This window comes from Somniosus microcephalus, chromosome 2 (assembly GCF_052327205.1).
Source record: "Somniosus microcephalus isolate GS21.2 chromosome 2, FLI_Smic_1.0, whole genome shotgun sequence".
NCBI lineage: Eukaryota > Metazoa > Chordata > Chondrichthyes > Squaliformes > Somniosidae > Somniosus > Somniosus microcephalus.
The window spans coordinates 9,778,187-9,805,826 of NC_140988.1; the positions used below are offsets into that span (position 1 = coordinate 9,778,187).

General features: G+C 47.5%; 1 protein-coding gene across 3 annotated transcripts in view; it reads left to right on the plus strand.

Moving 5' to 3' along the window:
- The first annotated feature begins 1,500 nt into the window (after positions 1 to 1,500).
- The window catches only part of LOC147122540 (netrin receptor UNC5C-like), a 690,555-nt gene continuing 664,415 nt past the window's right edge, over positions 1,501 to 27,640 (plus strand). For all 3 annotated transcript variants that reach the window (XM_086006449.1, XM_086006469.1, XM_086006460.1), the window contains exon 1: positions 1,501 to 2,192. In XM_086006449.1, the coding sequence (XP_085862575.1) occupies positions 2,096 to 2,192 (97 nt within the window). In that variant the 5' untranslated portion in view covers positions 1,501 to 2,095. The remainder of the gene's footprint in view (positions 2,193 to 27,640) is intronic.

The following is a 27,640-nucleotide window of genomic DNA, read 5'->3' on the forward strand; positions in this document are numbered from 1 at the left end:
CAAACTGGCTGCCGTGTTTCCCACATGACAACAGTGACTACACTTCAGAAGTACTTCATTGGCTGTAAAGCGCTTTGAGACATCCGGTGGTCGTGAAAGGCGCTATAGAAATGCAAGTCTTTCTTTCTTTTCACTGTTGTAATGTAGGAAACACGGCAGCCAATTTGCACACAGCAAGCTCCCACAAACAGCAATGCGATAGTGACCAGATAATCTGCTTTAGTGAAATAAAAACAGAAAATGCTGGAAATACTCAGAAGGGTCTGACGAAGGGTCACCGACCTGAAACGTTAACTCTGTTTCTCCCTCCACAGATGCTGCCTGGCCTGCTGAGTATTTCCAGCATTTTCTGTTTTTATTTCAGATTTCCAGCATCTGCAGTATTTTGCTTTTGTATCTGTTTTATTGATGTTGATTGAGGGATAAATATTGGCCAGGACACCGAGGAGAACCCCCCTGCTCTTCTTTGAAATCAGTACCATGGGATTATTTACGCCCACCTGAGAGGGCAGATGCGGCCTTGGTTTAACGTCTCATCCAAAAGACGGCACCTCCAACAGTGCAGCACTCCTTCAGTACTGCACTGGAATATCAACCTAGCTTTTTGCACTCAAGTCTCTGAAGTGGGACTTGAACCTCAGAGGCAGGAGGGCTGCCGACTGAGCCATGGCTGACACAGCCACAGTGGTCACAATGATGTTATGTAAACGTGACACCATCCTCTTCAACGTGAGAATGCCTGATCTATGTCAGTGTGTCAAAAGTGTCAGCTGTGGCTCAGTTGACAGCACTCTAACCTACTGAGTTAGAAGGTTGTGGTTTCAGGGACTTGAGCACAATCTAGGCTGACACTCCCAGTGCAGTACTGAGGGAGTGCAGCCCTGTCGGAGGTGCCGTCTTTCGGATGAGACGTTAAACCGAGGCCCCGCCCACCCTCTCAAGTGGACGTAAAAGATCCCACGGCACTATTTCAAAAAAGAGCAGGTAAGTAATGTGTAATGTCCTGGTCAATATTTGTCCCTCAACCATCATCACTAAAAACAGTGGTCATTTTCTCATTGTTGTTTGTGGGGGCTTGCTGTGTGCAAATTGGCTGCCGCGTTTCCTACATTACAACAGTGACTACACTTCAAAAGTACTTCATTGGCTGTGGCGCGCTTTGGGACATCCTGAGGTTGTGACAGGCGCTACATAAATGCAAATATATTTGCCAACAATGCCACAGATATTTTGATGAAAACAGCGGGCCACTTTAAGTATAAGAAATTCTCAGCGAGGCTTGCTAAATGGTCTGCTGAAAAATACCCTTGATTTGAGTTACGATTTTTTGCACAAACCTTATTCTGCTCGACAACTCCAGTCCCTCGACAATCCAGCCCAGGTTTTTCAGTCTGCAGCAGTAGAACTAGGCAAAGGGAAATGCTGAACACTATTGGACAGGCAACTGTGTCTAAGACAGAGCTCTCTCTCTCTCTCTCTCTCTTCTCTCTCTCACACAATCTTCCCTCTAGTGTTTACAACTCGTTCTCTCACAGCCTGGAGTGCAGAGGCGCACAGTTAGCAGTACTAAGGATGCTCTGATCCCACAAGAAGACAGTCTTTGCAAGAGAGAGAGTTTGTTCCCCCATCAGACCATAGACCTGTCCTCCAACCTGGATCTTAAAAAAAAACCACGGGACAACCTTCTGCTGCAAAAAAATAATTAGCACACAGAAGAAAACTTTTTTTTCTCCTCCTTCAATTATTATCTTGGCACGGTTGCAATTTAGAAGGTGGAAAGACACAGAAGAGGTTAAAGGGCGGTGGCATTCACCTTTCTGGTTGCATCTGGACCTGGAGGAACTCCGATTTGAACAGGGGCTTTTAATTCTTTTTATTTCTTCCATCCACCACCACCCCCCCCCCCCCCTCCTCCCCACCCCCCAACCCCTCTCCTCCCGATCTGACTCGGAACCTGGCTGCAGGAGAAGAACCCGTTTCAACTTAAAAAGGATCTCGACGGCTGTTTGCTCCTTTCTTGTGGAAACCTCCCCAACTACCCCCTTCCCCTCTCCCTCAACTTCCCCCACCTCCCTTCTTTTTTTTTTACAAAGCCATGGGGGAAAGTCAGTGTGGAATAAGAGTGCAGAACTTGTTCCGAGTGTTGCTGCTACCTGCTCTGGCAGCGATCGCGGAGCTCCGGGCATCTCAAGGTAAGAGGATGAGGCAGAGAGGGAAGGGAGAAGGGGAGAGAGGGGGCAGGGAGAGGGAGAGGGAGGGAGAAGAGAGGGAAGGGAGAAGGTGCGAGAGAGAGGGAGAGAGGGGACAGGGAGAGAGAGAGGGAAGGGAGAAGGTGGGAGAGAGGGAGGGAGAGAGGGGACAGGGAGAGAGAGGGAGGGAGAAGGTGGGAGAGAGGGAGGGAGAGAGGGGACAGGGAGAGAGAGGGAGGGAGAAGGTGAGAGAGGGAAGGGAGAAGGGGAGAGAGGGGACAGGGAGAGAGAGAGGGGACGGAGAGAGAGAGGGAGGGAGAAGAGAGGGAAGGGAGAATGGGAGAGAGGGAGGGAGGGAGGGGACAGGGAGTGAGAGAGGGAGGGAGAAGAGAGGGAAGGGAGAAGGTGCGAGAGGGAGAGGCGGGAGAAGGAGAGAGGGAGGGAGGGCAGGGAGAGGGAAAGAGAGAGGGGACAGGGAGCGAGAGGGAGAGGGAGAAGGAGAGAGAGAGGGGACAGGGAGAGAGGGAGAAAGAGGGGAGAGAGGGAGAGGGAGGAAGAAAGAGGGGACAGGGAGAGAGGGAGAAGGAAAGAGGGAGAGAGAGGGGACAGGGAGAGGGAGAGAAGACAGGGGACAGGGAGAGAGAGAGAGAGGGGAGAGGAGGAGGAGAGAGGGACAGGGAGAGGGGGAGAGGGAGAGGGAGAGAGGGAGAGGGACAGGGAGAGAGAGGGGTAGGAGAGGGAGAGGGAGACTCGGTTAGAGAGCCGAGAGACCCCATCACTTAGTTTGATGCTACAGTTGCGGGTCGCTGCAGGTTAGAGAGGGAGGGTTGCTAATAGGGAGATTAGATGGGATGGTCCAGAACTCAGTGATATTACTATCCATTAATTTTTTTTAATGTTTAATTGAAACACATATGTTAATCTGACCCAGTGAGCCAGTTGTGTAGCTGGGTTTTGGATTGGTAGTGGAGCTGTGTGTGAAACGTTGATGTGTATAGAATTGTGTTGGTGCATTATTGTGATGTTATTCTGATTTTGTATATAGGTTCCTGGGTCCGCATGCCCATGTCTTGTGTTAAATACTTAAAATACGCTTTAAAGTAACAGTACAGCCAGTGTCCTACCTTCTGGCGAGGTGGCCCGGGTTAGTTGCTCACGGCCCCGGAGAGTTGGAGATGTCGGATGGAGAGATTTTGAACTCTGCTGGTTCATTTTGAATCTCCCTTTTTTCCCTCCCTCAGACTGGAGGGGGTGATTGAGGGCGATGGGGAAGACTTACGCCTCACGTTTGTTTAAAATGCAACCTAGTCGTTTATATTATTACACTTTGTAGCTATTAACTTCACCATCTCCAGCTCCCTAAAAGCTGGTCCTCTATCTCCCCCTTCGCCACCGATTCACACACAGACAGACAGACAGACAGATGAGCCTGTGCACCAAGGGAGTTTAGAACATTATCTATTGATGGGCGAAGCCGCCTGGATTGAAACAACAACAAAAAATCTTTTTCCAGTTGTTTTACAAATGAATCGATCAGCAAATTTGTCGCATTTGCTTATTTTGTTTTTTGAAACGGGTCGGTGTGCTATCTGCCTCCCAACCCACCCAACTCCGAGCTAACAGACTTAAAAAAAAACACAGCACCAATTGGACAACGGATATCTGATTATTTTTTATTATTGTACTAAGCAAACACGTTAGACATTGCACACAATCTGATGGGCAACGGATTGGGCGAATTGGTGCGGCATCTCTTGATACAATGCGTGGACCTCTTTCGAAATCTCTGCCCAAGTCTCAGGCACCCGTTTAGAAGATGGGGCTAAAAAGCAAGGGGGATGCGCTGGAGCAAACACTCTGGATATGGCAGGGATACAAGTGCAGCAAAGAGGATTGAGGCTCCTTTGCGTCTGCAGAATGCAATTCGTGAAATAAAATCAAATGCAGATACAGCAATATGGGATTGCATCCATATAAAGAGGCTCCCTTCATACATATGAAGAGTGCATGTGTGCGGTATATTTGGGAGGGGGGGTGAAATTTCAGGCTTGTCCCACGGAGTGAAGCATTTGGTTTTTTTTTAAAGAAAAGTCTGACTTCTGGCTGCATTGTGGCGCCGTCACTGATAGTGATTATATTGGTTGTTAGTTGTGTTCGCTGATCTTGGTTGCTGGGAGGAGGGGGGGGGTTGTCTGCAGTTACAAGGGAGTCTTAATCGTTTTTATGTTTTAAAAAAAAACTGGGAACCAGCTGGAGGGACAGGGGGAGAGAGAGAGAGAGAGAGAAAGAGCCACTTAACAGATTCTGGAGTGCCTCTCACAGAGATAGCCAGCATTGCTTGTCCTGGGGGTGTGGGGGCAAGTCAAATTAGAATGGAAGGCATCCAGCAGGACCCCAGGCACAGACAGCATGCGGGTTCTGCACAAGAAATGTTTTGACCCCCTCTCCGCCCAAAAAAAACCCTCCCCATTGGATTAATTCATTTTGCATTTATTGCATTGCAAAGAACCTATCTTTTTGCATTGAGCCAGGATTTTACAGTTAGGCCCCCTTAACTTGCAGAATTTCTTCCCGCAGTCTCTTTTTGATGTGTAATCCTGTCTTTAAAAGCTTTGCCTATCTTTTGTTTTGTCCCTTCCCCCTGTGGCTATTTCATTCAAGCTCGTTTTTTTAAAGTTCGAAACTCGTAAAGTAACTGCACAGGGAATAAATATACTGGAGAGATGCGACTGTTCCAAGTTTCACCAGAAATATGTCACGGATTCTTCTCTTGAACAAGCGCCCCCAAATGTTAGTAACAAGTAGGTTAACAAAATGTGACATCGCCCCTTTAAAAAAAAATTAACATATAATAGCATTCATTTTTCTGTGTTATCCCAGTGTTTTAAACTTGATATTGTTTTACACAAGTTAATTGTAAACTGTCGAAAGCATGCTACGATAACAGAGCTCGACCCTTCGTTTCAAGACTGAACAAGCTGGGGCTCTTTTCTCCAGAAAACAGCAGGGAGGGGGGGGGGGGGTGGGGAGGTGACCTGATGGAGGTCTTTACAATTATGAAGGGGTTCGATAGGGTTGAAGTAGAGAAAATGTTTCCACTTGTGGGGGAGACCAGAACTAGGGGTCCATAAATATAAGATAGTCACTAATAAATCCAATAGGGAATTCAGGAGAAACTTCTTTACCCAGAGAGTGCTGAGAATGTGGAACTCGCTACCACAGGGAATGGTTGAGGCGAATAGTATAGATGGATTTAAGGGGAAGCTGGATTAGTTCATGAGTGAAAAAGGAATAGGAGGATATGCTGATAGGGTGAGATGAGGAGGGTGGGAGGAGGCTGGTGTGGAGCATAAACACCAGCACGGACCAGTTGGGCCGAATGGCCTGTTTCTGTGCTGAAAATTTGATGTAATTTGTAAGATGTGTCGTACTTCCCCAATACACAAGTTCTTGATTTCTGTTCACTATTTTGTGTGGCAGCTTTTGAATTCAAGGCTGTGAGTGATAATGAAGAAGATCTTCACAAATACAGGGCAGCACAGAATGTGGGATAAGTTAGTGTGTGAGCGTGTGTGTGAGCGTGTGTGTGTGTGTGTGTGTGTGTGGTGAGTGTGTGGTGAGTGTGAGTGAGTGTGTGATGGTGTGAGTGTGAGTGAGTGTGTGTGTGGTGTGTGAGAGTGTGTGTGAGCGTGTGTGTGAGAGTGTGTGTGTGAGTGTGTTAGCAGTGTGTGAGAGTGTGTGTGTGTGTGTTAGCAGTGTGTGAGAGTGTGTGTGTGAGTGTGTTAGCAGTGTGTGAGTGTGTGTGTGTGTGAGTGTGAGTGTGTGTGTGAGAGTGTGTGTGTGAGTGTGTTAGCAGTGTGTGAGAGTGAGTGTGTTAGCAGTGTGTGAGAGTGAGTGTGTTAGCAGTGTGTGGTGAGTGTGAGTGTGTGTGTGAGAGTGTGTGTGAGTGTGTTAGCAGTGTGTGTGTGTTAGCAGTGTGTGTGTGAGAGTGTGTGTGAGTGTGCGTGAATGTGTGAGTTTGAGTGTGTGTGTGTGTGTGTGTGAGACTGTGTGTATGAGTGTGTGTGAGTGTGGTGAGTGTGTGTGCGTGAGAGTGTGTGTGAGAGTGTGTGTGAGAGTGTGTGTGAGAGTGTGTGTGAGAGTGTGAGTGTGGTGTGAGTGTGTGAGAGTGTGTGTGACAGTGTGAGTGTGGTGTGAGTGTGTGAGAGTGTGAGTGTGTGAGGGTGAGGGTGAGTGTGTGTGTGAGTGTGTGTGTGAGTGTGTTTGTGAGTGTGTGGTGTGTGTGAGTGTGTGTGTGAGAGTGTGTGTGTGTTAGCAGTGTGTGTGCGTGTGTGTGAGAGTTTGAGTGTGAGTGTGTGTGTGTGACTGAGTGTGTGTGACTGAGTGTGTGTGACTGAGTGTGTGTGGTGAGTGTGTGTGTGAGAGAGTGTGTGAGTGTTAGCAGTGAGTGTGTGTGTGTAAGTTTGAGTGTGTGAGTGTGAGTGAGAGTGTGTGTGTGTGTGTGTGAGACTGTGAGTGGGTGTGAGTGTGGTGAGTGTGTGTGTGAGACTGAGTGAGTGTATGTGAGTGAGTGTGTGTGTGAGTGTGTGTATGAGTGTGTGAGTGTGTGTGCGTGTGTGTGTGCGCGAGAGTGTGTGTGTGTGTGAGAGAGAGTGTGTGGGTGAGTGTGTATGTGTGTGAGTGTGTATGTGTGAGTGTGTGTATGAGAGTGAGTGTGTGTGTACGAGAGTGTGTGTATGTATGTGTGTGAGGGTGTGTGTTTTTGTGTGAGTGTGTGTGTGAGAGTTTGTGTGTGAGTGAGTGAGTGTGTGTGATAGTGTGAGTGTGTGAGTGTGAGTGTGAGGAGAGTGTGTGTCTGTGTGAGAGTGAGTGTGAGTGTGTGAGTTTGTTGTTGCATGTGAGTGTGTGTGAGTGAGTGTATGTGTGAATGTACGGGTGTGTTTGAGAGTGTGTGTGTGAGTGTGTCGGTGTGTGGGTGTGAGTGTGTAAGTTTGTGTGTGTGTGTGTGTCTGTATGCGAGTGTATGTGTGATTGTGTGTGTGATTGTGTGTGTGTGTGATTGTGTGTGTGTGTGTGTGATTGTGTGTGTGTGCGTGAGTGTGATTGTGTGTGTGTGTGTGAGAGAGTGGCTGTGTGTGTGTGAGTATGTGAGTGTGTGTGTCAGTGTGTGGGTGAGTCTGTGTGGTTGTGGGTGTGTGTGTGTGAGAGAGTGTATGTGTTAGTTGTGAGTGTGTGTGTGTATCAATGTGTGTGAGAGTGTGAGTGAGTGTGAGTGAGGGAATGTGTGTGTGTGTCTGTGAGAGTGAGTGTGTGTGTGAGTGTGAGTGTGTGTTGCATGTGAGTGTGTGTGTGGATGTGTGTGAGTTAGTGTATGTGTGAGTGTGCGGGTGTGTTTGTGAATGTGTGTGTGTGTGAGTGTGTAAGTTTTAGTGTGTGTGTGATTGTGAGTCTGTATGTGAGTCTGTGTGTGTGTGTGATTGTGTGTGTGTGAGTGTATGGGTGCGGGTGGGTGCGGGTGTGTGTGAATGTGTGTGAGTGTGTGCGTGTGAGTGTGTGTGAGTGTGTGCGTGTGAGTGTGCGGTGTGTGTGATTGTGTGTGTGTGTGAGTATGTGAGTGTGAGTATGTGTGTGTGTGAGTGTGTTTGTGAGTGTGTGTTTTGATTGTGTGTGTGTGTGTGATTGTGTGTGAGTGTGTGTGTGTGAGTATGTGAGTGTGTGTGTCAGTGAGTGTGTGTTTGTGAGTGTGTGTATGTGAGTCTGTGTGTGGTTGTGGGTGTGTGTGTGTTAGTTGTGAGTGTGAGTATGTGCATGTGTGTGTGTATCAATGTGTGTGAGAGGTGAGTGAGTGTGAGTGAGGGAGTGTGTGTGTCTGTGTGAGAGTGTGTGTGTGTGCGTGTGAGTGTGTGCATATGTGAGTATGTGTGTTGCATGTGAGTGTGTGTGTGTGGATGTGTGCATTAGTGTGTGTCTGTGTGTGTGTCTGTGTGTGTGATTGTGTGTGTGTGTGATTGTGAGTGTGATTGTGTGTGTGTGCGTGAGTGTGATTGTGAGTCTGTGTGTGAGAGTGCGTGTGAGAGTGTGTGTGAGAGTGCGTGTGAGAGTGCGGTGTGTGTGTATGTGTGTGTGTGAGTATGTGTGTGTGTGAGTATGTGTGTGTGTGAGTATGTTTGTGAGTGTGTCTTTTGATGTGTGTGAGTGTGTGTGTGTGGGTGTGATTGTGAGTATGTGAGTGTGAGTATGTGAGTGTGTTTGTGAGTGTGTGTGTGTTTTGGTGTGTGTGTGTGTCTGTGTGAGTGAGTGTTTGTGTGAGTGTGTGCGGGTGGGAGTGTGTGTATGTGTGTGCGGGTGTGATTGTGTGGGTGTGTGTGAGTGGGTGTGAGTGAGTGTGTATGCGGGTGTGAGTGAGTGTCTGCGGGTGTGAGTGAGTGTCAGCGGGTGTGTGTGCGGGTGTGAGTGATTGTGTGCGGGAGTGATTGTGTGTGGGAGTGAGTGTGTGTGGGTGTGTGTGCGGTGTGAGTGAGTGTGTGTGGGTGTGAGTGTGTGGGTATGAGTGATTGTGTGTGGGTGTGAGTGTGTGGGTGCAAGTGATTGTGTGCGGGTGTGAGTGTTTGCAGATGTGAGTGTTTGCGGGTGTGAGTGAGTGTGTGCGGGAGTGAGCATGTGCGGGAGTGAGTGTATGCTGGTGTGTGTGGGTGTGAATGATTGTGTCTGGGTGTGAGTGTGTGCAGGTGTGAGTGTGAGTGTGTGTGTGGGTGTGAATGTGTGCGGGCGTGAGTGTGTGCGGGTGTGAGTGTGAGTGATTGTGTGCGGGTGTGAGTGAGTGTGTGCAGGTGTGAGCGATTGTGTGCGGTGTGAGTGTGTATGGGTGTGAGTGAGTGTGCAGGTATGAATGAGTGTGCGGGCGTGAGTGTGTGCGTGTGTGTGTATGTGGTTGTGAGTGTGTGTGTGTAAGTGTGCAGGTGTGAGTGAGTGTGTGGGTGTGTGCGCAGTTGTGAGTGAGTGTGTGCGTGTGTGGGTGTGAGTGAGTGTGTGGGTGTGATTGAGTGTGTGTGGGTGTGAGTGACGGTGTGAGTGTGTGCGGGGTGTGTGATTGTGTGCGGGTGTGAGTGATTGTGTGCAGTTTTGAGTGTGTGCGGGTGTGAGTGTGTGTGGGTGTGCAGGTGTGTGTATGCAGGTGTGTGTGGATGTGTGTGTGCGGTTGTCGGTGTATGTGAGTGTGTGTGAGTGAGTGAGTGTGTGCGGGTGTGTGTGAGTGTGAGTGAGTGTGTGCGGTTGTGTGAGTGTGAGTGTGTGTGAGTGAGTGTGTGCAGTTGTGAATGGGTGTGGGTGTGTGTGTGGGTGTGAGTGTGTGTGTGTGTGCGGGTGAGTGTATGCGGGCGTGAATGATTGTGTGCGGGTGTGAGTGTGTGCGGGTATGTGTATGCAGGTGTGTGTGTGTATGAGGGTGTGTTTGCGGGTGTGAGTTAGTGTGTGTGGGTGTGTGTGAGGGTGTGTGTGTGCGGGTGTGAGTTAGTGTGTCGGTGTGTGTGTGCGGGTGTGAGCGAGTGAGTGTGGGTTTGTGTGTGCGGGTGTGAGTGATTGTGTGCGGCTGTGTGCAGGTGTGAGTGTTGGTGTGCGGGTGTGAGTCTATGCGGGTGTGAGTGAGTGTGCGCAGAGAGCTTCCAAGGGCCAAAACCCTCCAGCTAAAGGTACTAACTCCCACTGAGTTTTTTATTCCGAGGGAGGGAAGTTGAACAATGTGCCCAGCCCTGAAACTGCTGAGAAACAATGTCACTAAGGATGGTCACGTGGAAATGCCAGACAACGAAGGGATGATTCATTGGATTAAGTTTAAGGTTTCACAGCACATACTAGTATTTCAATTCCCCGAGCTCCTCCTAATGTAATCAAGTGGTGATCCGATCATTTCACAAAGGATTTACAAAGGACTATAACCTCATGGAGAAGGATGAAATGATGTCATTCGATTGGGAATATGTAAAAATGTATTTACACCTAACAGATATTAGAGCTGGGAGGCAGAGAAAGCGTTTGCCCTGATTGGCTATCAGAAGCCCTCTAGCTCTCCTGCCATGTGTACCTAGAAGGAGCATTTTGAATGTTGATTACTCGGAGCGGCTTTGGCCATTACTCTCCCTGTATTTTCAATAGATTAGCAGAGAATCATACAGCACAGGAGGAGGCCATTCAGCCCATCGTGCCTGTGCCAGCTCTTTGAAAGAGCTCTCTAATTAGTCCCCCTCCCCTGCTCTGTCCCCATAGCCCTTGCAAATTTCTTCATTTCCGGTGTATTTCAGTTGCAGGGGATTTTTTTTGGCCATTTCCAGCAATTGTGTTGGCACCTTAAACTCACCTTGAGCCAAAGCAATGCCTGGCATGTTTTTAAAAAATTACCCTTTGCCTCCTGCCGCAGCTTCTCATGCACCCGTACGACTGACCTTCGCGTAGGGTCATGGCAAACCTTGTCCTTCACGATTAACAGTATGTGCAAGATGAATAAAGAAGACTTGGGACTTTTAATTCCAAGTTTTACGGCTGTGTTATACGCCTCTCTATATCTTTTACCGAGGTAGCCACTTCACGTGCTGCTTGACTGATTTTTAAATTGATTAACCAAATTTTAAAATTGCTTTTTTATTTAGACAGTTAAAACTGAGGCTCCCAAATTTCTAAACGTTGATCATCATATCTATATGACGGGACTGTCCCTTTAATTCTGACCACTGAGATTCTTGGGTCTCCAGGGACTTAATCAGGCTAATGATAGTGTCACAGAAGACAAGGGCCGGGGGTGGTGGAGATCATCAGTGATTGATGGATCAGAACCCTATTGATTATTAAACTCTTAATCAAATAATTATTGTCAGGATCCCGGTTTTCCAGAAATGCAGCTAATCCAATCAGACAGCTGACAGTAAGTACTGCGGTTAATGGTCTGTGATAATACAGATCCATTGGCTAGACCTCGTGAGCAAGACGCTAAGGAATGGGTCATATTAAAACACAGTTGCCCCTACCTTTGGATAGCAGGCATAACCATTTTTCTCCCACTGTACATCAACTTTAAATATTCTGGAGATGGTATGAAAAGCCACATTTCCCAGCTCACCGCCAAGTGATAGCAATCCTGTGCAAAAGAGTGAAAGCTAATTAAAACTAATTAAAAACCTGAACGCCTGGGCCCTCAATGTCTAGCTATGCTTTCACAGGGGCTGCTTGCTAACTATCAAGTGGACTGTATTATCTTGCTCATTGTTCGAAGTCCATTAGCTGAGTCCTGTTTAGATAGCAAGCCATGATATTTCGGTAAAGTGCATTTAAAGCAAGCCTGTGGTGGAACTGGACTGAGCCAGTGATCTTGTTTTAAAATCACAGGCAGCTGTCAGGTGGGCAGGTTTGAGCAAACTCCGGCAAGGGCCGGGGAGGGAGACGGCGCTGGGGGGAGTTAGTCTGACCATTGCTCGGTCACTACAACCTGGTGAGTGCATTACTGCAGCATTTCAAGTTTGATCACAGTCCGGACCTGCGAGACAACCCCGGGCAAGAGGCCGTGGGTCAACATTCACTTGCGCGTTATTTCCGAATGTTTCACATCCATAATTGTCACTTTGTTTTCTTTGCGTTGTTGTCTTTTTCTCTCCCTGTTGTTCCTGGTCGCCCTATGACAGCAGCTGAAACCGAGTGGGAGCAATGTTAACCTCGCCCCGCCCGATAGGTAATATTGGACGGGGATTCCTACCCGGCGAGTCAGGTTTAAATTACCCTCCACCGTGTCGGCAGCTGCACCCTCTCTCTCTCCCCTCTCCCCCTCCCCTCTCCTTTCCTCTTCTCCCCCCAAAACCGACCCCTGAGAGGTGCACAGGTGGAGTCCCTCCCTTTTAACTAACACCCCCCCCCACCTTCTACCTCCTATGGAGCATCCCCTGTCCACTCACCAGCAATTCCTAAATGGTGCAATGGCTGAGATTGAAAACTCCCAACATAGCAGCTTCTGAAGTGCCACCTTCCGCAGGGTTCTGCTTAACCCCCTTTGCAAACACCCACTTTATAATTAGGTTGCCAACTCTAGGAATCACCTCTTGGACACTGCTGCAAGCAACCCAGAGAGAAAAAAAACATTGGGGCATTAAACAAAATTGTGGGTTCTTTTTCATTTTCTTAGAACACTATAACCCACTAATTCTAAAATTATTGGGGGTGGGGGGCAAGGCTCTTTGATTGGGTGGGGCAATTGGTGAGATGTCATGGGATGAAACCTCCAGCAATATGTCCAACCAGAGTTGGCAACTTGAAAAAATTAAATTCCTATTTATATAATTTCCCCCCCGCGCTAACCACCAGCATCACTAACGGCCCTCTGAGCTGTCTTTAATCGTGAACAAGATTGTAAGTGTGGTTCGCCTCTACCTCGACGAACTATGAAATGCCACTTCAGTGCTACAAAGACAGACTTGCATTTCTATAGCGCCTTTCATGACCACTGAACGTCCCAAAGCGCTTTACAGCCAATGAAGTACTTTTTGAAGTGTAGTCACTGTTGTAATGTAGGAAAAGCAGCAAGCTCCCACAAACAGCAATGTGATAACGACCAGATAATCTGTTTTAGTGATGTTGATTGAGGGATAAATATTGGCCCCAGGACACCGGGGAGAACTCCTTGCTCTTCTACGAAATAGTGCCATGGGATCTTTTATGTCCACCCGAGAGGGCAGATGGAGCCTCTGTTTAACAACTCATCCGAAAGACGGCACCTCTGACACTCCCTCAGTACTGCACTGGGAGTGTCAGCCTAGATATTTGTGCTCGAGTCGCTGGTACAAGGTACAGGTTGGATAGACATCCAGCTGCTTTCTAGTGAAACATGCAAGTGCTTGCAATTTCTCTGACTACTTTCTTTTGAATGAAGTTGACTTTGTTGCAGTAGCTTGTGGTTGTTGCTAGTGCAGTCTGCATGTCAGTAGTGATGGGAATTATGAAAATGACATGTTTGGGGGGTTGTGGGGGCAGGGAAGGTGTGAGATGCAGTGATGTTGGAAGTATTGACTGAGGATAGCCAATGGAGTTTTCTTCATGGCATCACTCTCTCTATCCCTCTCTCAAAAACTTCAGTTCTTTTCAACAGATTGCAAATTATTGGTGTCTCTCAATCCCACGTTCCCTTTGTTACCTCTCACGTGCTCACGCCCTTTCTCAAAGTGAGTTAGATTGAGTTCGATTCCAATGGGGGAATATATGATAACATTGCAGTATCTGCCACTGAAAGAGGAAGACAGACAGCACCAGCAGGTCGTGAGTTTGTTTTCAATTGGAACAAAAATGGAAGTCACAATTTAAAAGGGACAAACTTTAAACATCTTGTATTTAGGAGTTTCCATTGCATTCTGAATTTGCACAACAGTAAAGAAAGTATCCTGGGGGGGGAAGGGCAGGGGATTCATATCTCCGAGTCCACTCCTCCGTGAATCCACCCTCTATAAATCCACTCCTCCGTGAATCCACCCTCTATAAATCCACCCCCCCTCTGTGAATCCACCCTCTATAAATCCGCCCCTCCGTGAATCCACCCTCTATAAATCCACCCCCCCTCTGTGAATCCACCCTCTATAAATCCACCCCCCCTCTGTGAATCCACCCTCTATAAATCCACCCCCCCTCTGTGAATCCACCCTCTATAAATCCACCCCCCCTCTGTGAATCCACCCTCTATAAATCCACCCCCCCTCTGTGAATCCACCCTCTATAAATCCACCCCCCCTCTGTGAATCCACCCTCTATAAATCCGCCCCTCCGTGAATCCACCCTTTTATAAATCCACCCCTCCGTGAATCCACCCTCTATAAATCCACCCCCCCCTCCGTGAATCCACCCTTTATAAATCCACCCCTCCGTGAATCCACCCTCTATAAATCCACCCCTCCCTGAATCCACCCTCTATAAATCCACCCCTCTGTGAATCCACCCTCTATAAATCCACCCCTCCCTGAATCCACCCTCTATAAATCCACCCCTCCCTGAATCCACCCTCTATAAATCCACCCCTCCGTGAATCCACCCTCTATAAATCCACCCCTCCCTGAATCCACCCTCTATAAATCCACCCCTCCGTGAATCCACCCTCTATAAATCCACCCCTCCCTGAATCCACCCTCTATAAATCCACCCCTCCGTGAATCCACCCTCTATAAATCCACCCCTCCGTGAATCCACCCTTTATAAATCCGCCCTCCGTGAATCCACCCTCTATAAATCCGCCCTCCGTGAATCCACCCTCTATAAATCCGCCCTCCGTGAATCCACCCTCTATAAATCCGCCCTCTGTGAATCCACCCTTTATAAATCCGCCCTCCGTGAATCCACCCTCTATAAATCCACCCCTCCGTGAATCCACCCTCTATAAATCCGCCCCTCCGTGAATCCACCCTTTATAAATCCACCCCTCCGTGAATCCACCCTCTATAAATCCACCCCTCCGTGAATCCACCCTTTATAAATCCGCCCCTCCATGAATCCACCCTCTATAAATCCGCCCCTCCGTGAATCCACCCTTTATAAATCCACCCCTCTGTGAATCCACCCTCTATAAATCCACCCCTCCGTGAATCCACCCTCTATAAATCCACCCCTCCGTGAATCCACCCTCTATAAATCCGCCCCTCCATGAATCCACCCTCTATAAATCCGCCCCTCCATGAATCCACCCTTTATAAATCCGCCCTCCGTGAATCCACCCTTTATAAATCCGCCCCTCCATGAATCCACCCTCTATAAATTCGCCCTCCGTGAATCCACCCTCTATAAATCCGCCCCTCCATGAATCCACCCTCTATAAATCCACCCCTCCATGGGGTAGAAATCTGTCACGGGCGGTGGTGCAAAGTGGCCGGTATCGGATCCGCCATCCGTTATACGCAGCGCCTGATATTTAATTCTATTGACTGCAATAGGACTGAATATAATGGCCGGCCGATCCGATACCGCCCGTTCTGCACCACCGCCCGAGACAGATTTCTACCCCTGCGAATCCACCTCTCTGAATCCCTCTCTCTATCTCTGTCCCCCTCTCCCTGTCTCTGTCTCCCTCTCTCTATCTCTCTGCCCCCCTCTCTCTATCTCTGAATCCCTCTCTCTATCTCTAGCTCTGAATCCCTCTCTCTATCTCTCTGTCCCCCTCTCTCTAGCTCTCTGTCCCCCTCTCTCTATCTCTCTGTCCCCCTCTATCTCTAGCTCTGAATCCCTCTCTCTATCTCTCCCCCTCTCTCTATCTCTGAATCCCTCTCTCTATCTCTCTGTCCCCCTCTCTCTATCTCTAGCTCTGAATCCCTCTCTCTATCTCTCTGTCCCCCTCTCTCTATCTCTCTCTCTAAATTTCTATCTCTATCTCTCCTCATAGATATAGAGAGATAGATAAAAATAGTGATCAGTTTTTCTTTACAATGCATTTTTGGGAGGTTGTGAGAGTATGGAAAAGAATTTCCTTTGTATCCTTGTGAAAAAGATAACGAACTACAGAAGGCTCATTCTTTGCGAAATAGACCCAGTTCTGTTCAACTCAATGCCGCCCATTATCAACCCCAGTTTGGCACCGAGAAGTAAAACATTCAAATGAAATGACTGGAAACACGAGCAACATCTGCTATTATGCAAGCTGTCAGTAAAAATGAATTGAATGATATTGAAGCTAAAAACAGTGGACAGGTATTTTACAGGAGATTTGTAAAAATGACTTGTGAAGTTTAGAAATGAATATATGATTGTCAGATGGCTCCGTCAATTGAGCGTCAGGATTGAAAGGCCCAGGGTTTGTATCCGTCAGAATTCACTCAGCCTTTTGTCTTTCACAGGTCGATACAATGAGTATTATATCTTAAGATGTAGCGAGAAATCAGGAGACGGCGCTCAGTGTCTGCCATGTTGTCACAGTATTTAACTTCAGGCACTGCTAGCTGTTTAATAATTGAAAACAGGACCTGCAGTGCGTCCCCTGGAGATCTGGGTCTTGTGGAGAGACTGGAGAAGCTCTGGGTAGGGTCCCCCGTGAGCTGCACTGCCTCCTGCGCGGCCCATTCTAATTCCTGCGCCTGCGCGCGGTATCGACAGTGCGCGCGGGACCTTGCAGGTGAACGCGCGGCTTGGCGGGAACATTGGCTCTGGGATTGTTGTCCTTGGAGCAGAGCAGGGTAAAGGGAGATTTAATAGAGGCATTCAAAATTATGAGGGGGGTTTTGATGGAGTAAATGTTTCCGCTGGCAAGAGGAGTCGGTCGCCAGAGGACACAGCTCTAAGATAACTGGCAGGGGAACCAGAGGGGGAGATGAACAAGAAAGACTTGCATTTCTATAGCGCCTTTCATGACCACTGGATGTCTCAAAGCGCTTTACAGCCAATTAAGTACTTTTGAAGTGGAATCACTGTTGTAATGTGGTAGCCAATTTGCGCACAGCAAGCTCCCACAAACAGCAACGCGATAATGACCAGATCATCTGTTTTTGTTATGTTGGTTGAGGGATAAATATTGTCCAGGATACTGGGGATAACTCCCCTGCTCTTCTTCAAAATAGTGGCCATGGGATCTTTTACATCCACTGAGAGAGCAGACGGGGCCTCGGTTTAATGTCTCATCTGAAAGACGGCACCTCCGACAGTGCAGCACTCCCTCAGCACTGCACTGGGAGTGTCAGCCTAGCTTTATGTGCTCAAGTCCCTGGAGTGGGGCTTAAACCCACAACCTTCTAGACTCAGAGGCAAGAGTGTGACCCACTGAGCCACAGCTGACACTGTGGAGAGATTCTTTTTCTTTACACAGTGAGTTGTTGTGATCTGGAACGCGCTGCCTGAAAGGGCAATGTTGGCAGATTCAATTGTAACTTTCAAAAGGGAATGCGATAAATACTTGAAAAGGAAAACAATTTGCAGGGCTATGGGGAGGGGACAGGGGAGTGGGACTAATGGGACAGCTCTTTCAAAGAGCTGGCAGAGGCACGATGGGCTGAATGCCCTCCGACATTGGCGGCCGTGCCTTCAGCTGCCTCGGCCCTAAGCGCTGAAATTCCCTCCCTAAACATCTCCGCCTTTCTTTCCTTTTTAAGACGGTCCTTAAAACCGATCATTTTGACCAAGTTGTTGGCACCTGGGTCTCATATCTTTTAAGGAAAACCTGGCCCACACCCTGCAGATTCAGACAGTAATTGTTTCAACATCATGAGTCCTAAGTAATTTCAGGTTTCCGTTATTTCTGTGCTTCCTATCTCGCACCGTTTACATATCAACAGCATTGGAACGAACGAGCCTGAAACTGTCAGCACAACATGCTGATTAAAGCTTTAAATTGACATTTCCCATGGCATATTCTTTAACCAAACTAGCACCTGTTGTGCTGCATAGCATCTTTCTGTGCTGTTGTCACTTTAGTTGCTAATAACCGTTTCAGACGTTAACCCACTGCAACCCGAATTTGCCACGGAATTGAATGGAAAATCAGAAGTGTCTCTTTCTTACCTCCAGTTGACGCAGTAATAATCCTGCAGGGTCAGTGTGCTTGCAATCAAATAGGAAAACCCTTTCAAAAGGAGCTTACCTTGGAGGCGGTGGTTCACTAGGTTGATCCCTGGGATGAGAGGGGGGTTCTACGAGGAGAAGTTGAGTAGATTGGGCCTATACTCTCTGGAGTTTAGAAGAATGAGAGGAAATCTCAGTGAAAAGTATAACATTCTTAGAGGATGTTATAAATTTCATCAAGAAACTACTCATGAAATAACGCTGGACGGCCAGCTGGTGGCGCCGTCCAAGGAGTATAAACACTCGGGCGTGGGCCCAGCTTGCCCAGGGATATTTTGTAAGACAAGGAACTAGTGAAGTACAACTAGACCTCCATGTTCTGAAACAAGTTGATTAAAGCCTTGCTTTATACTCAAACCAAGTGCGTAGTGAGTTTTATTACGTCAGTGGACTTGGCAGGGTAGATGCTGCGAGGCTGTTTCCTCCTGGCTGGAGAGTCTAGAACAAGGGGGCATAGTCTCAGGATAAGAGGTCGACCATTTAGGACTGAGAGGAGGAGACATTTCTTCACTCAGAGGGTTGTGAATCTTTGGAGGGTTGTAAATACTCAGTCGTTGAGTATAGTCAAGACTGAGATCGATAGATTTTTGGATACGAAGAGAATCAAGGGATATGGGGATAGGGTGAAAAAGTGGAGTTGATGTAGAAGTTCAGCCATAATCTTATCTTAAGAAATAGGAGCAGGAGTAGGCCTTAAGAGAGGAAAATAGTAATCCAACATGTGCTGGGAGTTTAAAACTTTAAATAAAACAAATAAGGTAAACCTTTATCTTGGCCTACTTTTGGTGTATTTTTTTATTCATCAAAATGTGATTACTAGTGCTGGGATGGAAAAGATCTCCTGCTTTTATGGGTTAGCTTACAGTCATGTCACTTCTTGGGTCTGGATCCAACCCATGGCCTCGCCCCCCCCCCCCTCCCTATCTCTGTAATCTCCTCCAGCCTCACAACCCTCCGAGATCTTTGAGCTCCTCCAATTCTGGCCTCTCGAGCCGCCCCGATTTCCATCGCTCCACCATTGGCGGCCGTGCCTTCAGCTGCCTGGGCCCTGAGCTCTGGAATTCCCTCCCTAAACCTCTCCGCCTCGCTACCTTTCTCTCTTCTCCTTTTAAAACGCTCCTTTAAAACCGACCATTTACCTGTCCTAATATCTCTTTACGTGGCTCGGTGTCAAATGTTGTCTGAAGACGCACCTGTGAAGCGCCTTGGGACGTTTTACTCTGTTAAAGGTGTTCTATAAACGCCCCTATGATTTTTTTCTCCCGGGTGTTGGTCACAGCAGCGTCCTGGAGATTAACCTTTAATCCCTGGGTTGGCAAACCCCCTGGCCTACCCACTCGCCAAATTTCTTGTTGTCATCAACCTTAATCAGGTCGATCTGAAGATCAGCACAGTGCACCTCCACCAACTTAACATACTGTGCCTCGCCACTCTGCCAGGGCACACGGTTGGTCCTCTGAGAGGAAGAGCAGGCGAGCTATTATGTCTGATTTGTTCTGGACGATCAAATGATACCACTCATTCTCCACACACACGCACACGCATTGTGCCACCTGAGAGGTTTTCGCAGCATCCGCTTCTCGCTTCGGACTCCAGATACGGAAGTGCTGGACTTCTGACTCGATAAAAAGCAGAGCCACGAGATAGTCATTTCATTTTAGACTTTAATTAAACCGGCCGCACTTTTGCGCTGATTGATTGAACAAGATAACCGGCAAAGAGAAATATGTAGGTTGAACAATGGGTGTTATTGAATTTAAATTTGTATCAAATCAACCACAGAATCGTAGAAAAACATTAGAATCATACAGCATAAAGGGAGGCCATTCGGCCCATCGTGCCTGTGCCGGCTCTTTGAAAGATCTCTCCAATTAGTCCCACTCCCCCCTGCTCTGTCCCCAGAGCCCTGCAATTTTTTTCTTTTTAAGTATTTATCCAATGACATTTTGAAAGTCACTATTGATGCTGAGAGGTTGTTTCCTCTGGCTGGAGAGTCTAGAACTAAGGGGCCACAGTCTCGGGATAAGGGGTCGGCCTTTTAAGACTGAGATGAGGAGGAATTTCTTCACTCGGAGGGTTGTGAAGCTTTGGAATTCTCTACCCCAGAGGGCTGTGGAGGCTGAATCTTTGAGTATATTCAAGGCTGAGATCGATAGATTTTTGCACTCTAAGGGAATCGAGGGATATGGGGACCGGGCGGGCAAGTGGAGTTGAGGTCGAAGATCAGCCATGATCTTATTGAATGGCAGAGCAGGCTGGAGGGGCCGAATGGCCGACTCCTCCTAATTCTTATGTTCCTATTGAATCTGCTTCCACCATTCTTTCAGGCAGCGCATTCCAGATCATAACAACTTGCTGCATATAAAAAAAAAAAAAAAAAACATTTTGTCTCACCTTTTCCTTGGAGAGGAAGGTCAAAGTTCATACTGAACACTACGCATTTGGCTGTAGGAGTGAACTTTTTGAGACAATCTTTTTAGTCAATGGACAGTTTTATTTTTATTAAAAAAAATTATTAAAAACTTTTGCCAATTAACTATTTAAAAAAATAAAAATTCCAATTGTTTGATGCTAAGGTCTCAGCGTTGGGGTTTGTAGAGAAGGGGGAAGAGACTGTGGGGAGATGGACAAGGCCTTTAAGCAGAATGATTGCGTTTTTCGCTGTTGACAGTTCAGTGAAAGTTTCTCAGTGATGATACTCGAGTGAGAAGGACAGGTTGTCCTTCACCCCATCCACACTAGGGCAAGCTGTCAGTTCTAGGTGGTGGTTTATCCGTTGGCTCTTGAGCTGCCTCGGACTGTATTTCAACCAAATTCTTTGCCTTTTATTTATCAGCATATTAATTTAAGGAGCAAGAACAACAGCCTGAATTTATATATCACCTTTTAACATAGTAAAACTTTACAGGATCGCATCAACCAAGGTTTAACACTGAGCCACATAAGGAGAAATTAGGATAGGTGACCAAAAGCTTGGTCAAAGAGGTAGGCTTTAATGAGCGTCTTGAGGAGGAGAGCTAGAGGTTTAGGGAGGGAATTCCAGAGCTTAGGGCCCAGGCAGCTGAAGGCACGGCCACCAATGGTGGAGCGATGAAAATCAGGCATGTGCAAGAGGCCAGAATTGGAGGAACGCCTCGGTCCCAGAGGATTTTAGGGCTGGAGGAGGTAGCGAGGGAGCCAGGCCATGGAGGGATTTGAAAACAAGGATGAGAATTTTGAAATCGAGGCGTTGCTTAACTGGGAACCAATGTAGATCAGCGAGCACAGGGGATGATGGGTGAATGGGACTTGGTGCGAGTTAGGACACGGGGCAGTGAGCACAGGGGGTGATGGGTGAACGGGACTGGGTGCGAGTTAGGACACGGGGCAGCCGAGTTTTGGATGACCTCAAGTTTATGGAGAATGGGATGTTGGAGGCCGGCCAGGAGTGCGTTGGAATAGTCAAGTCTAGAGGTAACAAAAGCATGGATGAGGGTTTCAGCAGCAGATGAACACTAGATGGGAAGCTGGATAAACACACGTGGGAGAAAGGAATAAAAGGTTATGCTGATGGAGTGAGATGAAGAGGGGTGAGAGGAGGCTCGTGTGGAGCATAAACAGTGGCATAGACCAGTTGGGCCGAAAGGCCTGTTTCTGTGCTGTAGACTTTATATAATGTTTTGTTCATTTTTATTGATAACTACATTTCTGATCATTTGACATATTGGAAAACAAGATAACTTGAGCTGACTTTTAAAAGCAGTTGCTTCACTAATAAAATCGAAGGAACAGACAGACGCCTTTGGAATGTGTGATTTTTGTCAGTGACTTCATTAATTACAGGGGGCAAGCAGGCATTCTCTTGCTTTTCATTAAAAAGAGCAACTTGTGCCCTCTAGTGTTTGAGGTTACATCGCCATGGCACAGTGACAAGGCACCAGTGCAACCATTAACTTTCCCTTCACCCAGCATTGCCTTGTGCGAGAAATGTGCTGGCTAATTACTGTCATTTCTTCCTGTACTTCTTAAATGAATCGATCGCTGGGAGTCAGTAGGTTGTAGCTATTTACTGTCTCATGCATGCCTTGGGAATAGCATCCTTGAGTAATGTACTGTATGAGGTGTATTAGTGCCAGTGCATAACTTTGTGAAGGCGCACAGACTGCCCGGGGCTTTGAGGAGATGTGTACAGATCACTGGGGAATCCCGGAGGGGAAACATGAGAGGGTTGGCCTCGTGTCAAATCGTAACAGAGGGCGGCACGGGGATAACGGAGAGCACAAGATCGGGATGTGGGTTCCTGATGCTTTCCCGCTGCTGAAAACCCATTTTGAAAACCTTTAAAACGATTCGCGTCACCAGTGATGGGCGATTGTGGACCTCCCCTTTTTTAAAGAGACATTTGATCGCCGGCTTGCGTTTCTGCACCGCCTGCATAGACCGGAGAGTCTTGAGAGAGGTCAAGGTGGCAAGTGGAACAAAAATAGATTGGTGGTGATTACCGGAGACCTGTAATGTTGAAGGTGGGTAAAGGTCCACCTGATTCAGTTAATAGTCCTCGGGAACATCAGCGTGCCATGTCCCCTCGGCCCCGCTGTGACAGCCGAATGCTAATCCACACACAGCTAGTTTTTTTTAACAATCTAGCCTTGCATTTATCTGGGGGATTTGCTGTGTGTGATTCTATGCTGAACTTACCGCAAATTGCACAGCTCTGGTCTCCATATTACAAAATAAAGGAGATCGAGCCACTGGAGATGGAGCAAAAAAAAAAAAGATTTACAAGGTTGATACCAGAACTGAGAGGTTATAACTATCAGGAAAGGCTGAACAGGCTGGGGCTCTTTTTCTCTAGAAAAGGGAAGGCTGAGGGGTAAACCTGGTCGAGGTCTTTTTAAAATTATGAAAGGGTTTGATGGAAGGGTTGGTAGAAGGATTAGAGGGGAGTTGAGGAGGACATTTTTCACCCAGAGCATGGCGGGGGTCTGGAACTCACTGCCTGAAAGGGTGGGAGAGGCAGAGACCCTCATCACATTTTAAAAAGTAGTTGGATATGCAATTGACGTGCCTGTAACCTACAAGGCTACGGACCAAGAGCTGAAAAGTGGGATTTGATTGAATAGCTCTTTGTCGGCCGGCACGGACAAGATGGGCCGAATGGCCTCATTCTGTGCCGTAAATTTCTATGATTCTATGATTGGATAGATGTAGAGAAAATGTTTCCACTTGCAGGGGAGAGTTCAGAACTAGGGGCTATAAATATCAGATCGTCACTAACAAATCCAATAGGGAATTCAGGAGAAACTTCTTTAAGAACATAAGAAAAAAGAGCAGGAGTAGCCTGCTCCGCCATTCAATAAGATCATGGCTGATCATCGACCTCAACTCCACTTTCCCGCCTGATCTCCATATCCCTCGATTCCCCTCGAGTCCAAAAATCTATCGATCTCAGCCTTGAATATACTCAAAGATTCAGCATTCACAGCCCTCTGAGGCAGCGAATTCCAAAGATTCACCACTCTGAGTGAAGAAATTCCTCCTTATCTCGGTCTTAAATGGCCGCCCCCTTATCCTGAGACTATGCCCCCTAGTTCTAGACACTCCATCCAGGGGAAACAACCTCTCAGTATCTACCCTGCCAAACCCCTTCAGAATCTTGTATCTTGTATGTTTCAATGAGATCACCTCTCATTCTTCACAGGGAGTAGTTGAGGTGAATAGCACAGATGCATTTAAGTGGCAGCTAGATAAGTACATGAGGGAGAAAGGAATAGAAGGATTTGCTGATAGGGTGAGAGGAAGGAAGGTGGGACGAACTCGTGTGGAGCATAAACGCCTGTTGTGTTCCACCATGTTGGGCCGAATGGCCTGTTTCTGTTCTGTAAAATTCTATTTGATCCCATGTAGAGCTCAGCCCAGCAGGGACTTTTCCTTCTTTGCCTTGTTATTCTGTCAGTGGCTCATGATGAGACAGTGTAAATCAGGTGCTAAACTGTAGCATCGCGACAGTGGTTCTCACAGCAGACCTGTAAAGAATTTAGCACAGAGAATCACGCAGTCATAGAGTTTGAACATCAGAGAGGAGCGATGAATGATTTTTATGTTGGAAAGAATACTTTTGGGCATAGCTCCAGAATAGTCTCACCTTCAGTACTTGTGTGGCAATACTCTTCTAGATCTGAATCACACTAAGTTTTTACCATGTGGTGGCTCGTCAACCAATTAAAGGCGTCATCTTTTGGCGTTGCATGGGTCCATCACGGCTGCCATTTTGTGGCATTTGGAGGGAACGGCAATGAGACGTGGCGTTTTTCACCTCCTAGAAGCCACAGTGCAGAAGGAGGGCCTCGGTGCTTGTCCTTCAATCAGAGCTGTCTCCTCTAATCCTGTTTCCCTGTATCCTTTTTACGTTTTTTTTTATAAGTACTTCTCCAGTCCCCTTTGAAATTATGTCTCTCTGTTGCGAGTGCCACTTGTGGTGAAGCATTGCACGTCTGTGAAGAAAAAAAAAAATTTCTTCTAACTTCCCACTTCAGTCTTCTTGCGATAATCCTCAGTCTAGGCTGCCCCCGCCTTGTTGCTGATTTAACAACCAGCAGAAACAATCTTTCCCTATTAACCCTCTGTTAGATCATGTTCAGGCTCAGTCTTGACTTGCTCCGCCTGCCCTCCTTTCCCCATGAGGCAATGGATAACCGGGTGTGCTGGGAGGGGACACAACAACAACCTGCATTTTATATAGCGCCTTTAACATAGTAGAATCATAGAAATTTACAGCACAGAAGGAGGCCATTCGGCCCATCCTGTCCGTGCCGGCCAACAAAGAGCCATCCAGCCTAATCCCACTTTCCAGCTCTTGGTCCGTAGCCCTGTAGGTTACGGCACTTCAAGTGCACATCCAAGTATTTTTTAAATGTGATGAGGGTTTCTGCCTCTACCAACCTTTCAGGCAGTGAGTTCCAGACCCCCACCAACCGCTGGGTGAAAACATTTCTCCTCAAATCCCCACTAAACCTCTGACCAATTACTTTAAATCTATGCCCCCTGGTTATTGATCTCTCTGCTTGGGGCAATAGGTCCTTCCTATCCACTCTATCCAGGCCCCTCATAATTTTATACACCTCAGTTAGGTCTCCCCTCAGCCTCCTCTGTTCCAAAGAAAACAACCCCAGCCGATCCAATCTTTCCTCATAACTAAAATTCCCCAGCCCAGGCAACATCCTTGTAAATCTCCTCTGTACCCTCTCTAGTGCAATCACACCCTTCCTGTAATGTGGTGACCAGAACTGCACGCAGTGCTCTAGCTGCGGCCTAACTGTGAATTTCCCACAGCACTTCACTGGAGTGTTATCAAACAAAATTTGACACGAGCTATATAAGGAGATACTGAAACAAAGACTTGGCCAAAGAGGAAGGTTTTAAGGAGCATCTTAAAGGGGGAGAGAGAGGCAGAGAAGTTTAGGGAGTGAATTCCAGAGATTAGGGCCTCAGCAACTGAAGGCACGGCCGCCAATGGTGGAGCGATTTTAAAAACAGGGATGTGTGAGAGGCCAGAATTGGAGGAGCGCAGAGATCTCGAAGGGGCTGTAGGGCTGGAGATAGGGAGGGGCGAAGCCATGGACAGATTTGACAACAAGGATGAGAGTTTTAAAATCACGGCGTTATCGGACTGGGAGCCAATGTAGGTCAGCGAGCACGGGGGGGGGGTGATGGTTAAATGGGAGTTAGAAACATAGAAACATAGAAGATAGGAGCAGGAGTAGGCCATTCGACCCCTCAAGCCTGTTCCACCATTTAATGAGATCATGGCTGATCATCCAAATTCAGTACCCTGTCCCTGCTTTCTCCCCATATCCCTTGATCCCTTTAGCCTCAAGAAATATATCCAACTCCTTGTTGAACATATTTAATGAATTGGCCTCTACTGCCTTCTGTGGTAGAGAATTCCACAGGTTCACCACTCTCTGGGTGAAGAAATTCCTCCTCATCTCTGTCCTAAATGGCTTACCCCTTATCCTTAGACTGTGACCCCTGGTTCTGGACTCCCCCACCATCGGGAACATCCTTCCTGCATCTAGTCTTAGTCCTGTTAGAATTTTATAAGTTTCAGAACCAGAGGGCACGGCCTGCGCTTGAAGGGGGGTTAAATTCAAAAGCTGATCCGCGAAAACAATATTTCAGTGAGCGAGTGGTCAATCTATGGAACAGGCTCCCTCCCCAGGGAGGGTGGAGGCAGTTATTATCGATTCATTCAAATGCAAATTATATAGATTTCTTTCGGAAAATAACACTTTGAGATCCAGTATCTGAGTAATTTGAGACTTGACACGTGCGTGCTTGGGCGGAACAGGACTATGGTTCCCTAAAGTTCTCCAACCGCTGGGGATTTTCCTCATGTCTGGGTCTGTTGTAGACTATTTGATAGAGATTGATTGCCATAATTCAACAACTCCATTATCGTTGCAGCAAGCGACTGCCAGGGTGGTAGAAGGTGAATGAGATGGACCGAGATCATTTATCGTCCGGTCATCCCTATGCTCCTAATAAGAGCTTGTGGAAAGTCAAGTTCTTTCAGTGCTGAATTACAAAAGAAGAATTTGACATTCTCCTACAATATGAGGCAGATATTTTAGTGTGTTCCTTTAAGGTTGCTGTGCGTATCACTGTCAAAGCCACTACATTTGTTTACAGCTATATTTTGCTATTGGATTTCCTCCTACGGATTTTTAGCGCCCAGCTCCACCACTTCTCTGGCAGAGGGGCCCTACCTGAATTTCAGCCCCTCGCTGTCTCACAGCACCTGCTTTTCTCTTCTCTCTCTCTCTCTCTCTCTCTCTCTCTCACTCTCTCATTTGCATGCGCCAGCCTTTCCATTGAAGTTACTCGGAGATTGACAGATTTTTTTTTTTTTATTCATACATGGGATGTGGGCGTCGCTGGTAAGGCCAGCATTTATTGCCCAACCCTAGTTTCCCTCGAAGGTGGTGGTGAGCCGCCGCCTTGAATAAGTGGCATTTCAGAGGGCAGTTAAGAGTCAACTACATTGCTGTGGGTCTGGAGTCACATATAGGCCAGACCGGGTAAGGGCGGCAGATTTCCTTCCCTAAAAGACATTCGTGAACCAGATGGGTTTTTACAACAATCCGGTAGTTACATGGTCACCATTACTGATACTTGCTTTTTATTCCACTTGCCTGGATGAGTGCAGCTCCAACAACACTCAAGAAGCTCGACACCATCCAGGACAAAGCAGCCCGCTTAATTGGCATCCCATCCACCACCTTAAACGTTCACTCCCTCCACCCCGTGGCTGCAGTGTGTACCATCTACAAGATGCACTGCAGCAACTCGCCAAGGCTTCTTCGGCAGCACCTCCCAAACCCGCGACCTCTTCCACCTAGAAGGACAAGGGCAGCAGGTGCATGGGAACACCACCACCTCCAGGTGCATGGGAACACCACCACCTCCAAGTTCCCCTCCAAGTCACACACTATCCTGACTTCAGGAAGACAAAGACAGCTGGTGAAATGGGCGGACACGTGACATGAAATTTAATGCAGAAAAGTGTGAAGTGATACATTTTGGTAGAAAGAATGAGGAGAGGACATCTAAACTAAATGGTATAAACCCGAAGGGGGTGCACGAACAGAGAGACCTGGGGGTATATGTGCACAAATTGTTGAAGGTGGCAGAGCAGGTTGAGAAAGCGGTTAAAAAGGCTTACGGGATCCTGGGCTTCATGAATAGAGGTAGAGGGGGAAGAATTGGGTTGCTTTGTGCCTCCCATTAGTGCCCCAGGGATGCAAAGCACCTAGCGCCTGGGCGCGATGCTGGTAACGCCTCCCGTGAAATTCAGCGGGAGGTTAGCGGTGGCGGTAGCCAGTAACGCCCTGCTGTTCCTCCGGCACTGACATAAT